General features: G+C 42.6%; 1 protein-coding gene across 4 annotated transcripts in view; it reads right to left on the bottom strand.

Annotated features, from left to right (window-relative positions):
* The window catches only part of frem3 (Fras1 related extracellular matrix 3), a 32185-nt gene extending 17229 nt beyond the window's left edge, over positions 1 to 14956 (bottom strand). For all 4 annotated transcript variants that reach the window (XM_030049396.1, XM_030049392.1, XM_030049408.1 and 1 more), the window contains exons 1-2: positions 9928 to 14956; positions 9310 to 9399 (exon numbers count right to left, since the gene is read on the bottom strand). In XM_030049396.1, coding sequence (XP_029905256.1) covers positions 9310 to 9399; positions 9928 to 14956 — 5119 coding nt within the window. The remainder of the gene's footprint in view (positions 1 to 9309; positions 9400 to 9927) is intronic.
* Positions 14957 to 15558: the final 602 nt, after the last annotated feature.

Here is a 15558-nt window from a genome sequence, read left to right as displayed (position 1 = left end):
CAGACATAGATCTTTGCTTGTGGTGTATAAAAATCTCATATGTACGTCACTTGGGACAAAAGCGTCAAATGTGATTGTAACTGTAACCACGTGGGAATTAAATTTGAAACTCCACTAGAATTATCTTTATTCTACTCTGCTGCGCAGTTAAAAGAATGTCTGAGACAGACCACAAATATCAAATTGTTTTTGTGCTTGAGAAAGTGTGCCCTGGCAGCCAGCCCTCTGTGGAGCTGATATAAGGAGAAGCTTAGTGAGTGGCAATCATCGAGGATTATCAAATGAGCAGAGGCAAAGACAAAAAGCCTCTTCTGTTTTGGCATCCAGCAGTCTTTGGGTTTCTGTGGTACTATAAGCGGTAAGACATGGTATACAATGTTTTTTCTGAATGAAGGCAAGGTATGTGCCTTCAAACACAGGTATGTGAGTAGTATCTGATAGCGTGCTGGGGGAGATTGTGCTCATTAAAGGTGGCCTATTATGTTGTAAGCTGTATTTCAAAAACTGTGGCACTCCTCCGATTTTCAACAGAGTAAAGAGTAAAATCAAGTGCATTTTGACGTACATATTCAATGCACCTATTCCTGATTTTAAAAATATTTTTTATAATATTGTCAACGAGTCAAAGAAGGTTGATTCTGGATAATTAATAGGCCTGCTGGTCAGACTGACTCTGATATTTCCCTCTACTATAGTTATGTTTATGTTACATGACATAAACATAACACAAACCGAGTAGGATAGCACTGATGGATTTGAAAATGTATTTTTTTTCCATGACACTTGGACCTCCACTGTAAGGAAAATGTGTTTAGCTAAGTGACATCTGCCATTCCCCATGGCCTCTCCACACAGTGGGTTTATAACACTGTGAGGTCAACAGGTGCTGTCCAGGAGTACAGGAGGCTGCTTTTTTCCAGAAATAAAGGTACAGTTGGTCTATTTTCAAATCCTTTTCTCACATCTTTTTAATTTTCCGCTGCCCCCTCTCTCCAGTTTTTTTCTACGCATCTAATTTTTTTAATCTACTTTTCACACATGGTTTCTAACTTGTTTTTCCATATATTCTCTCATGACACAAATTCAGAGCATAACAGTTTTCAGACTGCACTCAAGAGCATCATCTCTCTCTCTGTCTGTCTCTCTGTTTCTGTGTGCATCTCTGTCCCTCTCTCTCAGTGTCCCTGTCCCAGGAAGCCTTCCTTCCCGCAAGATTTCCAGATTATGGGGAGCAGAGTGGCAGCTGCTCTCCACCCACCTCCTCCCCCAGTCTCCCCCTTCTTCCCTGTGTCGGCTTTGTTCGCAGAGGGGATGAACAACTGAGAGGGACAGCAGGCCACAGTCTGGGTGGGCCAGATCTACCACCATGCTGTGCCTCACTGCCTGCCTCCATGTTGTTCACACCAGTGCGGGAGTGGGGAATCTCCCATTCTCAGCCTTCTATTGTACATGCTGTCAAATATTGCGCCTAGAGCTGGCATGAATCTCACCAACCCCAGAGAGAGTCAAGCTACCAGAATGCCCAATAAGTGTTTGTTTGTTGCATCGCTTAAACATATAATATGCTTCAGACATAGGGGAAACATCTTTTTGCTTAGTTAAAATTTCAGCAAAACATAATTAGCTTTCATTATACCAACTATGATGACTGATAGACTTGTGATGGTTTGATAAAAGTTGCAAAAATAGGAAGAAAAAAAATGGCTACTCTGATGCTCATCTGGCAGAGGACTTGATTTATGTCCTAATTTGTTTAATTTTTATGACAACATTGAGCCTGGCTATCAAATTCAGTGCATACTGCAGCTGCCTTACATTTCTAATAGCTTTTCAAACAGACAAGCATCATAATTTCTGCCCGGATGAAAAGTTTTATAGGCTACGCATATTTCTAAATGTCCATGTTTTCAGCCCCTTAATAAATTAGCCATAGGGTGAGTGATGCTAATCGTTGCCGTGGGCAGGGCATGTATATTACAGATGCATGACTGACATTTTCATGTTTTAGGGCCTGAGTAAGATCAACTGGATGCCTTCCAGAGCTTCATAAACTGTTGACTGACTTCCTAAAGTAGCTCACACACTAGTTTCCTAGCTAAGTGCCCATAGGACCCTTGACCATTAGCTTCAGGTTGACTCTAACTGAACACGATCGTTTTACTGGTCACCTACCTGCACCTGTGACTGTAGGTCGAACTTAAGACACTGGTATATTTCTCTCTTGACCATTGTACAATAACATTTAGTTATTTTACAGACAGGAATTTCCATGCTATTGTAAGTATAACTCTCTCGAGTGAACCTAACCCAATAACAAAGCTTGCGCAGTTAGTAAAAGGCTGTCAAATCCCAATGTGTTACCCAAACAAATCACAGATATTCCAAGGATTTTTATGTCATCACATTATTGGAAATCAGGGTGATCTGGTGTTTTGCTGAAAACCACCAGTGTCAAGAGACAGAATCCTGATATTACATAAAAGAATAATTCAAACGTGAACAAAATGACTTAGCAAACACACACAGAGTGCTGTGTACAGAATTTAAAGGTATCTGGTATCCTAAGTCAGCAAACCAACCTCAAAACATATACAGTAGACCTACAGTATAGCCTGAAAACCTTCCCCTGTGCCAAAGGCCTTTGATAACACATTCCTCATCAGCTCATACTGACATAGCAGAGCCACACCATAGATAGATGCACTGGGATAGTGGGTCAGAGAGGAGGTATCATTGGAAAGGCTTTGACGTGCAACAGCATGATGCAAGGAAGAGCAACCTGCTAAGAATATCCTTATCGAGTGACAAGCATGAGGACCACCATTATTACATTTCCTCATAAATCATCCAATTGACATAAAAACAAGCCACGTTCAATTCAGCTACGCCTGGAATTGAAATTAGAAGTGTGACTTAAAGCATTCACATATGGCCCATCAAATGATGGACATCTCAAAAAGTGGTGTAGAGCGATGATGATTCATAAGTTTATACTGAGTACTCGTTTTTTCATCTTGTTATATTTAAAAAGGGGTTTTTCAAATGGTCACAGCTTAACTTAGACTCCTCTGTACGTTCCAAAGATTTCATGTCAGGAATGCCGGGTGAGGATGTATTAATAACTTTAATCACCCTTCCGGACATAAGCAGCATGAGCTGTAAATCGACACATCCGTGGCCAGATCCCAGTTTCGGGTCAGTGAAGTTATCTCTGCAGGATGTTATAAATCATAATGTGACAGGGCCTGAGAGCCACATCTCCTTTGACCCCTACTTGCCACTTGGCATGGTAATGTGGATACTTGCATCACTTTGGAGAAATCGTATAACCCAGTAAATGTGGTACTGGGAAGCTTTTTTTCTGGGTGGGTGCAAGAAAAAGAGAGAGAGAGAGGGAGGGAGAGAGAGAGGACATAACACACCATCCAGCCATAAGCCATAGCAGCACTGATGTCATGTCATATAGCCTGACAGAGAGTTCCAGTTACATAGAAAACAAGAAAAAAAACGAGAAATTGATGAGGAAAGGGACAGTGAAAGCGCAGCTCAGTGACAACTTGGCTGGGGGGCAGCAACAGCTTTGCCATATGAGAACAGATAATAATAACTGCTGTAGCCATACATCATAACTCCCCACCCCTCCAACGACCATAAATCAAGGTTAAAGAAGGGGAAGTAGGACAAAAAAGAGAATGAGATGGACAGAATGAGGTGACGCCATGGCTTAGTGAGGAAAAGAAAAGTTGAGAGGAAAGAAAAGAAAAGAGAGGAGCTGCAGAATAGGTAAAAAAAGATGAACATGCCAAAGAAGAAGAATGGGGAAAGCCTCAAGGGGGCTTAAAGGAGGGAGATGAGGGAGGGGCGGGGGACGGCTGAGAGGCCTCAGCTTCTTCTAGTCACGGGGGGCCCCGACAGTGGCACCATGAGCCAGTAAATCTCCTGGCGACTGTTGACACGGGCGACCGCTACGATCTGAAAACGCAGTTAGGAAGCAGAGGTGTGACACGGCTGTGACCGACTGGAGTCGCTCAGTCAGCAAACAGACCTATCGCCGAGGAGAAGGGCGCACCCAATGAAGAAAGTCGACTTAACCACGCCATACAACGTGTCACGACTATACAGTGGAATGTTTTTCATATATGTGCACAAGTAGTGCACTTGAACAGCACACAAACATCGACATGAGTGTAGCTCTTTTTCATTCATTTTAATTTTCCTTTCTTTTGCTGCTCAGTTTCATTGCCAAGCACCCCCGCAGTGGAAGTCTCTGGGTTATCGGCCTATCTGAGATTGGGTTGGATTTCTGTGGAGCTGGGAGTGGGTGGGGGGGTGACAGAGGACTTTGAAAGGGGATACCCCTGCAGTCTCCCCTCTCACGTACACACCTGTCTGCTAGGGATACCACTTCACTTCCAGGCCCTGCTCTGTCTGTGGCCCTGGAGTCTGGAGTCTCCAAGGAAGTGCATTCCTCTCCCGGCTCTGAATGATCACATAACACTCAGCCCACCAGAGTCTATGATCCCCCTCCAGAACTGGAAGGTATATTGTTGCTATTGGGAAAAGCACAGAGACCGATTCAACTTATCTGAATATAGGGGCACTGTTCTCCTTCTCTCCTCAATCAGTTAATCGGAACAGTTTGATTACTGCTCTGCTGAAATTTTACACTGCCTTGCACCAAAGATTGGCAAAGACAGCAGTGTTTCATGAGGACACTCTGAAGATCTGACTGACATTTCCTAAATCACCCTCCTCCTTTATCTCGGTGTATTTGAAGCAACAGCGACAAAAAGGAAAGGAGCGCCACAGACTTCTGAACACGCCCCACACTAAGCACAGGTTTGTTCTCATGGCCTGTGGCACACTTGGCCAATGCCTGATGGACAAGGATGTATGTGTTAGCTGAGCATCCACTTGTTAAAACAAGTATTTATTGGCACAGTATCTTACACTGTGAGTGGCTGGAGGGAGTTTCTGACCTGGTCACTTGGGGGATGCATGGTTATTGCTTTTCCAATAGAAATTCCCAGAAGACGGAGGCAATGACCCAAACTGAACCACAGTTTGCATTCGAGGTCACCAGCACATCATGTCTAGACAGTTAAGTTTGTTCTTCTAACTGCAGGGACAGAATCCACTGAGAGTTCACCTGTCACTCACAATGACTAAAGCAAACTGCTAAACTTTATAAAACAACATGGAATTTACAAGTTTGGAAACACTGTCACAGAAAAAAAATTAGCATGACCATTTTTTGTTACTGTAGTGTTTTTATTTTATTTTATTTTATTTATTTGAAATGTCAAATGAACACATCATTCTGACTTTTCAGGTCAAGGTGGGTGAGACTTTAAGTTGAGGCCCATCTCTCCTCATATAGCAGGGTGTCTGGAGGCAAACTACAGATTTAAAGATGAAGCAAGAGAGTTCCTCACTTCAGCTCATTCATCACCATACCTTTTAATAACCTCTCACTGCAGCTTTCACACTCAACCTGTTAAACCTTTGAGATAAGAGTCTTTGTGGGTCATCAGATAATCAGGGGCTCCATGCATTAAGCTTCTTTCAAAATGAAAATGACTCTGAAATGTTGCTAGCTGTGTACTGTACAAAATCAGGTTTCATGATTCTAAAGATTTCAAGGATTACTGGGACTTGTGACTCATTGCTTCAGTTATTTCTATCAGATAAAAAAAGGCTTAGCCTAGCAAAAATTATCTCCTTTATTTGTCCACACGTCCCCAAGTAATTATGGGACATCAAGAATAAAATGGCTATTTACCTGAACATGTATATTCACTTGTCAATGGATTCATCTATTTTCTTCTCTATTTACTTATCTGATGGTTCTTTTTGGGGTTTTCCTCAGCTCATAGCTCAGCTGTGACTGATTTATGCTCATGAGACACATTCCTGCCATTACATCTCTGTGACGGGGTGAGAAGTTAAACATGCACTCCGCAGGCCCTCCTTCTGGCTCCTGACCAGATAGAGCTACCGAAGCAACTTCTTTTTCTAAGCACTTGGAAGGCTACTGCTGACCACTCTGAGACGCTGAGCGTCAAACCTGACGCTGAGAGTCCACTTCTGACCTCATGCTGGGACACACTTGTTACACAATTATGACAGCCATACATCAAAGGTGCCAAACCTACCACACACATGCTGTCACACACACACACACACACACACACACACACACACACACACACACACACACACACGCACATGCCTCTGCCATTGTTGACCCCTACAGGCCTCTGATGGAGATCTTAGTTGATCAGCAGTGTCATGCACATGGATGGACACAAATGTGTACCACCCCCGTACGTCAAGGAGTCTATATGTGCTTTAGCCCCTACAGCGCTCCAATCAGCTGCCTTGCTGATCCCACTGCCATACATACTGAGAGGGTCCTATGCCCACACAAACTAATATCAGGTATTTGAAAAGTATGTTTATAGTTGGGAATGTGTGCCAGAGTGTGTATGTGTGCCTGACCCACTTGTGAAGAAAGATCTGTCCACTGCATGTAGTGGCAGGTACCTTTTAAAGGCTGCTAAGACCCTTAAGCAGCTGCCCATATCAGTGCATCTGAGGGCTATTTCCTAGCTTGATGTTACACTTAAGCCGAGATACACTTAAGCACTCAGGTAGCTAAACTGTTTTGCAGTGGTATGTCTACAGTGATTAGTGGAAAAATCATTACTATATGAGGTGAATCCCACAGAGGAAACACTGTTTTATTCATTGCATTGTGATCACATGCATTTTTAACCCAAACAGATACACTCATCTGTACAGAACCAGTTCTAGCCTACTTTTTTTCTGTATGTCTATCAGTTAGTTTTCTCATGGAGAAAATCTATCCAATGACCGGTGAGATACTAAGCAACAGGGATATAGCCAGGGAAGTAGCTTCTAGTTGACTACAAAGTAATGAATCATAGGGGTATTGTCAGAGCAAGATTTTCTATTTCAGTGTGAATTACCAAAATGAATTAACTCCATTCAACTAAGTCACACTTTAAGATTTTAAAAATGTATATTGCAAACAAAATCAGATTTAGCACATAATCTTGGGTGCAAATCCCTCACAACCCTGCTGACCCTTTCAGATTTATTGGCAGACAGGCTGACCATCAGAGTCATCTCAACCTGCCCCTACATGTCCAGTATAGTCCTACCCCACCTCCTTAGTCACTGCCTCTGTTTCACTTACTTTACTGATCCCTTGGTGGGCTCACCTTACTTTTGGCTGTTATTTGGCTTCCATATCCAGATGTGACTATGGCTGCGCATATGCTCACGCATATATTTATACACGTGTGTGCTGTGAATTATATGTATGATGTGGCATGAGGGGACAGCAGCCCAGTCTGTGCCCTCTACATGTGAACCATGGTCAGGCAGAAACAAAGTCTTCCTCCAGCTGGAGTGATGCTTTATGCCTCAGCCTGCATCACTGCACCTGGTACAGCTGAGATGGCTGGAAGCTTAAACAAAGGGGAACAGCAAACAGAAGGGACTGCGGTGCTAATTGAAGCCCTTCTGTTCCCCTCCTGTGGTTAGACCTCCACTTACAAGGAAAGATTTATTTCCCTCAATGAATGAGTTGGTGACATATGTCTCAGATATTCATGAATATATTTCATTTATAGGTTGAGACATATTGATGTAATGAAAACTTGCACACAACATGAAATATGATTTGTCATGTTAAATATGTCAATTGTTGTTAGAACAATCAACCCTCATTCAAACAAGCTTCTCACCTGTTTCATGTACAGTCTGGCGAGAGTGTTAATTACTAGGCCCTTGTTGAGACTAATATGAGGGCTTCATTTTGACCAAGAAAAAGCCAGCAATTTGCCAAAAAAACTCTTCCTCCTACTCCTCCCTTCCGAATAGGCCTGATGATGTCATTGCCACTAACATGGCCATGAATCCAGCATAATTGTAGACTAAACTCTCTCTGCTCAATCTGTTGAATTTCAACGCATAAGATTGTTTTTGCATTTTACAGCGGATGTCAAAATAGCAAAGCACATCCGACTGGCTCCATTTTATTGCGTTGTGTTTGCTATATTTATAATGCTGTTTGTGTCTATCTAAAGTGGAGTCACAGATGACAAGTCACGAAACAAATCAAAATTGCAGCATTCACAATATAAATCTCTGTCATGTCTGTAGTATGCATATATGATTCATATAAGAGAATGCCTCAATGACACACTAACAGCAGAAACAACAGGACATGTGCATGCACATAAATACTTCAGGCTGACAAGACCACAAGATTGTCATGTTAGACGCGTAACCTGTGGATATTTATGACATTTAAAAGTGGGGCTCGTATGACATCTGACCAAAAGTAAATTTACAAGGCATATAAATACACACAGCAAGTGAAATCTAAAGCCTGTGAGATGAGCGCCCCTAGAGAGGCAAAGGAATGGATTTTTTGTCAAAATAAGGAGGACCCTAATGAATGCTCATAATGAGTAAAACAAAAATAGAGGCTAAAAAGAAAACTATTCATTTGATTTTTTGCTAATGAAACTAATTTGAATACCTTCCACAAATGCCAATTTTTTTTTTTAATTTTTAAATTTTTTCATTTTTTTTTTAATTTAACTAACCAAAATAGTAATAACAAAATCAAGACTTGAAATTCTATGCTCACTTTCACAGAATTTGCACATTTGCAGACAGACAACAAAAAGCAATGTTTTCAGGATATTCAAAGCCCAAACCTTGTGCTCTTGCTGTTTTTGTGAGATTGAGCCTACCACAGTCTACCATTGAGTGTACCAACAAAAAAAGTAAAGTGAATATCTTGCTTAGAATACCTTTACACGGTGTCATGGTGTCATTTCAAATACATGACGACAGGAGACCTCTGAAAGCTCTGAAAGGTACCCTGAAGGAAAATACCCCATTGTTCAATAACAATAAAGTTTAGAGCTTTATTCATCGTCTGGTAGTCCCACCTCTTTCACTTTTACACACCCATAGTTAGTGTTTGGCTCAAGTCCCCTTTGACCCGTGTCCTTTAAACCTGCTCCTCTTTCCAGTGAGGCGAAAAGAGATTGGGCTCTATTCTGGCTGCCAGTCATGGCCAACTGCCTTAAGTCTTTGTGATGCAAACATTTGGGAGACTGACAGAGAACAGGAAGTTTTAATTTTAAGAAGCCATTAAAAGTCAGATAAAGTCTGAGGAACGGCTGCAGGCAAATGATCCCTTATTAATGGGCCTGCTGTGGCGTAAATGTGTAAGAGTGTGAAATAAAATTAAATAATTCCTACCCTTGTCTTCAACAGTGAAGTAGAAGATATCGCTTGTGGCGTTGCTTCCATCCAACAACACGTAACAAATCTTCATGTCGTCAATGTCAGCTGATGGTATGAGAAACATAGAGAGACAGGGTGTAAGGTGAAAACCTCTATGACTCAGGTTATTGAGAGGATTGCCCCGCTTTTTACAAAGCTTTAGTTACAGCCCACAGGCTTCCATTTAAAACAATATGAAAGACAATTCTTTTGTGAGAATTTAGAAATATCTGAAAATCATCTTATAGAGATGAGCCTATAGATCAATCTATTGTTATTTGTAGCGGCAGTAATAGTTTTGTCAGGCTCTTTTAGTTTTAGATAAGTAAAAGAACCTGACAAAATCCATCAGAAAATCCTTATTTTTTTCATTTTTTCATTCATTTTTTTTTTTAGCATTAAGTATACATCTGCCATAAATTATTATTCCTCCACATGACCTCTATCAACCATTATAATTTGATGATGGTTATAATTTATTAGATAGATTAGAAATAGATAATAATGCTAATACTAATAATACCAAACATGGAGTTAAAAAAACATATCTCATTGAAATACCTGAAAATATTTAGTGATGTGATATTAGCTTACCTTGTGTGAAGTTCTTGATGCTGTCATTGCCCAAGGCAGTGTTTATGATGAAGCCATGGAGAGGAGCCTCAGACACAATGTATCTCAGGACCTTTTGAGGACTGTCACGGTCCTCGGACCTGAGGGCCTTACTGGTGATTAGGAAACCCAGGTGGCCTGTGTTCAGGACCCTGAGTGATGCTGCAGCTTTATTGACCACAATCTGGGGGACACCATTATCCACTGTGTTGATGTGAATGGTCATCATCTGGGGCTTGCGTGTCTCATAAACCGTGTCAGGAAAGACATAAAAATCTGTGTGTGTGCCGTCTGTGACAGTGAAGGAGAAGCTGTCCTCATTGGTCTCAGTGCCGTCATGCTTATAGGTGATGAGGTTCTCATTCAGGTCTTGCTTGGTGAAGGTAGTGATTGGTTTTGTGTTGTTGAAAAGCAGCTGCCCATGTACTGGCACTTGGGTGATGATGAAACGCAGCAGGTTGTCTGGGGTGTCCCGATCCTCAACTGTCAACTCAAATGGTGTAATGAGCTTTGTTTCTCCTTCTCCCACAACCAGCTTGTGTATGGTCAAGACAGGTTTCTTATTATCTACGTCAGTGATGGACACTCTGAAGGTGCGGAAGACAGGGTTGTACCCATCTGTTACTTCAAACTCAAAGCTGTCCATCTTCATCTCATCATCAGAGGTGTGAATATAGTAGATCTTGTTGCCAGCAAGCTGCAGTTGGGTGAAGGTGGAGATGGGAACCCCCGGGTGGTCAGTGTTCTCTAGATGGCCTCTGCTGGGGGCACGTGTGATACTAAAGCTGAGATATTCATCAGGACTGTTAATATCAGTGGTGCTTAGGAGGTCAGTAGTAAGAGTTACTTTGCCTCCTTCTTTGAGAGTTACACCTTTGTTAATAACATCTGGAAAGACCATGTCAATACTTCCAATGTTGATGTAAAAATAACGGTCGATAAGGGGATTAATGCCATCGGTAACATCAAACTTCAGAAGGTCACGGATCCCCTCTTGACCCGTGTGCACATACTGGATGAGATTTTTGTCAATTTCATCTTGTGTGAAGTTCATCCCGAGAGTGATGTTGCCCATAACGTCACCAAACTTGGAAATACGCTGAAGATAACCTTGGCTAGGTCCATAACGCACAACATATATTAGTTCTTTGTCTTCTGAGTCAAGGTCTGTGGCCTTCAAAACCTTGTTGCTGATGACTTTGGTCTCTCCAATCTCAATTTCAAGTCCATCATTGATAGCCATTCTTGGTGTCTCATCATCAACGGGTATAACCATGATAAGAACTTTTTTTTCCACTGTGTTTTTCCCATCAGACAGCCTGATTTCAAAGCTGTCCTCTTTGGTCTCTGAGTCATCATGTTCGTATACAATGTTAGATGCCTCTTTGATCTGCTCCAAGTTGAACTTGTCCACTTGGACGGTACCAGTGGTGAGCTGCTGAACTATTGTACCATGCTTGGGGTTTTTGATGATCTCAAAATGCAACTCATCTCCAGGAATATCAGCATCAGCTGCATTCAGGATTGGTGTGTCAATAACCAGACTCATGCCTTCCATTACCACAAACTCTCTGATGAAAATCTCAGGTTTTTCATCATTGGTTGGAATGATGACTATGGGGAAGAAGTGGCGTTCAGAGAAGTTAATTCCATCTGAACAGCGGAAAGTGAAACGGTCTTCCACAGGTTCGACCCCTTTGTGAATACTTTGGACATAGTAGATGTGACCAAGGCCAATGTCTTTGATGCTGAAGGCAGAGATAGCGGTGCCTGCCCTAGACTTCTCAGAGCCTGCGGCTGGGGAGATATTCTCCACATAGCCAGATGTTGGCTGGACAATGATAGTGCACAGGATATCATCATTATCGGTGTCTATGTCCTCAGCTTGGATGTGCTCCAGAGTGATAACATTCTTTTCCCCTTCCATGACTACAAACTGTTCTCCAACACTGACAACAGGTGGGATACTGTCAACAGGGAGAATGGTGACATGAACTCTCACACCTTGGACCTTGTTGCCCCCAACAACCCACTGATCTGACATATCTGACAGAGTAAGGTTAAAGGAGTCATGTTCTTTGACAGGTCCAATTTCACCAAGTACATGAGCGTACACCACTGCGCCATTGATGATGTCCTGCTGGGTGAATCTCTCAGCGGGGGCACCATTGACGAGGATCTCACCCATCACGGGAGGCTCTTCCACAATGAATGTGAGCATGAGGTCATCTGTGTCTTCATCACGACCTTGAATGACATTGCTTGTAATCTCTGTTGCTCCATTCTCTAGCACATCAATGGAGGCTTCAAGCAGACCATCAGGGAGCATGATAGTGGGGGCTTCATCATCAACTGGCTCAATGGTGATCTTCATGATGATTGGTATCTCATGAAAACCATCACTGACATCAAGCTTGATGACATCACTGAGGGATTCCTCTCCACTATGGATGTAAGTCAGACGAGCATTTGCTATGTCTTCAAGCACGAATGTCTCGCTGTTTGACATGTCAATCCCCAAATACTGCAACTGCCCATATTGAGGAATCTGGGTCACAGTGAATATGATATTTTCATCATCTGTATCTGTGTCTGTTGCATGCAGCTCTTTCTGAGTGATGATGTATGTACTTCCTTCCATCACATTGAAGCCAGTGTTGGTGATAACTGGGGGTTTGTTGTCAACTGGCTGTAAGAAAATGGTGAATAGTCCATCTGCTGTGTTACCAGCAGTGTCCTCCACAATGAATGTAAACTGAACAACTTTTGGAGTGATGCCTAGTTCCTGGTCTGGAGGCTTGTAAGCCACTTTGTGGTGATTGACCTGGGCCTGTGTGAATTCAGTGATTGGAGTGTCAGGGCTGTCAGTCAGAACAATTTCACCCAGTGGGAATGGGTTGTTTTCATCTGCATCTGCTGGGGCCTTGGTAATCGTGTACTTCAGGTCCCTGTCATCTGAATCTAGATCAGTGTAACGCAAAAATTTCTTCTTGAATGGTGTCAGTTCATACTCTTTGACTGTCATGTGTAGGGTGGTACCTGGATAAAGCTCTGCATGGAGATCATCAACAGGATGGATTTTGACAGTGAACATGTGTTCGCCTGATTGATTGGGAGGATCATTGTCATCTTGGACCCGGAAAACAAACTGGTCTACTACAGTACTGGTGCTGTGAGGTCCAGTGTGACGATAGAACAGCTTTCCATCAAGAATATCTTGCTGAAACCATTCAGTAACCACCTGCTCAAACATCTCATCTGTCTCACTGAACTTCCAGAGAGAGGGGTCAGAGGGAGGCTCCACTTGCCTGAGAAGTAGCTCCCCCACAGTAGAGTAAGGGGCTTCCAAGATAAATTTAATGGTCAAATCTTCTGAATCAATGTCTGTGGCACTCAGAATGAAGGGAGAGATCTGCATGACTTCATTTTTGAATAGCACCAGTCCAGTGTTTGCGTTGATAATAGGGGGCTCATCATCAGTAGGAGCAATAGTGATGGGGAACAAAAACTCCACATCATTAGAGCCATCAGTCATTCTAAAAATAATGTTGTCACTGTAGGTGTCACTGCCATCATGTTGGTACACAACAATACCAGCATCGAGATCAGCAGGTGTAAAGAATTTTCTGCGGTTGCCCAGCACAGTCAATTCACCATGTTTTAAACCGTCAACAACACTAATTCTCACATCTTCCAGGTTATCCTCGTCACTTATCTCTAAATTTTGTGAGCTGGAGAGGGCTCGGGACTGCCCTTCAAATAATAGCTGCCCTGTATTTTTGGTTGCTACAGGAGCCAAAGTATTCATAGGCTTCACCACAATCATAAAAGCAAATGTGTCAGACACAGCACCATCAGTGTCTACAATTTCAAACTCTAGCTGGAAAATCCTCTCCACATCTGAGTCTTCTGAGGGGGGTTTGTATGCTATTTTAAGATCTTTGATGTCTCTCTGATAAAAGGAAGTGATGGGCAGGTTTTGATCATCTGTGCTGATGATATATCCTTGCTGAGGGCCCAGGGGTGAAGTAATGTTAAAAATTAAATCATCTGGATCAGACTCAACATCTTCGGCAGCCAGCATATCACTTGTAATAGCTGTCATCACAAACTGATCAACCTCCATCATCATCATGGCTACAAAGCTGGGCTTTGGAGCTGTATTCTCCGAACCCTCTTTGATTCTAACCATCATCTGGAAATGCTCTTGCATTATGGTGTTGCCTTCATTATCCTGCAGTTCTACCATCATTGGAATATAGTCTCTGTTTGGTGAGTTGGTTTTAGCAGTGTGCTTGTAGCGAATGCCTTGTTTAACAAACTCATCACAGTCAACCATTTGGCCATTGGCAGAGTTATTCAAAAGTGTGCCATACCTGGGGAGACCTCCGGCGCCGACCAGAGTAGTGATCTTACACTTTGTGACCCCGTCCTCATAGGAAAATTCCAGACCCTTTTTGTCGATAGGGTTGCTGTTGCCATTGAGTTTTTCTACGGTAAGGGGCATATTCCTGGTGAGAATCTCAAGCTGCTGGAATACCACCTCCACCTCCAGCATGAAAGGGATGATAATAGTGTCCGTCTGGGAGTCATAACGAAGCTGCAGCTTCACACGATCCTTGCTGGGACTCCGCGATCCAAAATGAGTGTATTTCACTTCATCTGGTCCAAATGCACAGGGGAACTTTTTAGGGGTCAGCATCCCAGGTTTCTGGGCTAGTGGGTCATTGTCCAGAACTGTGATGTGACAGCGGTCACCAGGCTGCACTTCAGTTACCAGGTCACTTAGAGGGTCCAGATACACAGACCTCCCAAAGGGTACCCTGATCCCGTTGTTGGCGATGATGATATTATCTTCATTAGGTCCCGATCTATATTGATACGAGCTTGCTGGGTCAAATGGCTCTGCTTTTACTGAGGCAAAGCAGAAGCCTAAAGAAAACAAAACAGGGAGGCATCTGAAAATTGCCTGTGTTTTACAGAGCCGGGACCTTTGCAGACAACCAGCCATATCCATGCTAGTTGCCTTGCAAGTTTGCAGTAATAAGCAGATCCCTCACCCAACAAGGGGAAAAAACTGAGAGAAGAAAAAAAAATCTGTGATAGCTGGGGCCTTGGACTCTATCTTCTCCCTCTGTTTCTATGTGGCCACAAAACACAAGTGTAGTGAGTGCTGTGGGGTTGTGCAGGTAATAATGAAACATTAGACAGTGACAGCCGCAGACTCCTCCTTCTGTCAGCACGGGGAGGGAGCCTCCTGCCCCCATGGCTAATTTAAGAAAGACCATTGGACAGTCTGTGAAAGTGCTTTCCCAACCCACCATTGCCCCTCTCTTACAAAAAAGGCCAAATGCATGAATTGTGGGGGGAAAACATCCAGTACAATAATCTAATTTTGTATAAATTAGAAGAATCTATCAAATCTATCAAAAAGACATTATTACCTTTGAGTAAATATTCATTTATAGATTTGTGAATTTTCTGCATTAATAAATCACTTCTAGGTTGCTATATTTAGTAATTAGATACTGTGTATTTCAGTAGTTTTGCTTATTGTCCACACATCTCAAATGAATACTATGTCATGAGGCCAAACCTTGAGTGAGCTTGCTT

The sequence above is a fragment of the Myripristis murdjan genome, chromosome 1 (genome assembly GCF_902150065.1).
Source record: "Myripristis murdjan chromosome 1, fMyrMur1.1, whole genome shotgun sequence".
Taxonomy (NCBI): domain Eukaryota; kingdom Metazoa; phylum Chordata; class Actinopteri; order Holocentriformes; family Holocentridae; genus Myripristis; species Myripristis murdjan.
This window is presented reverse-complemented; position numbering and strand designations above follow the sequence as displayed.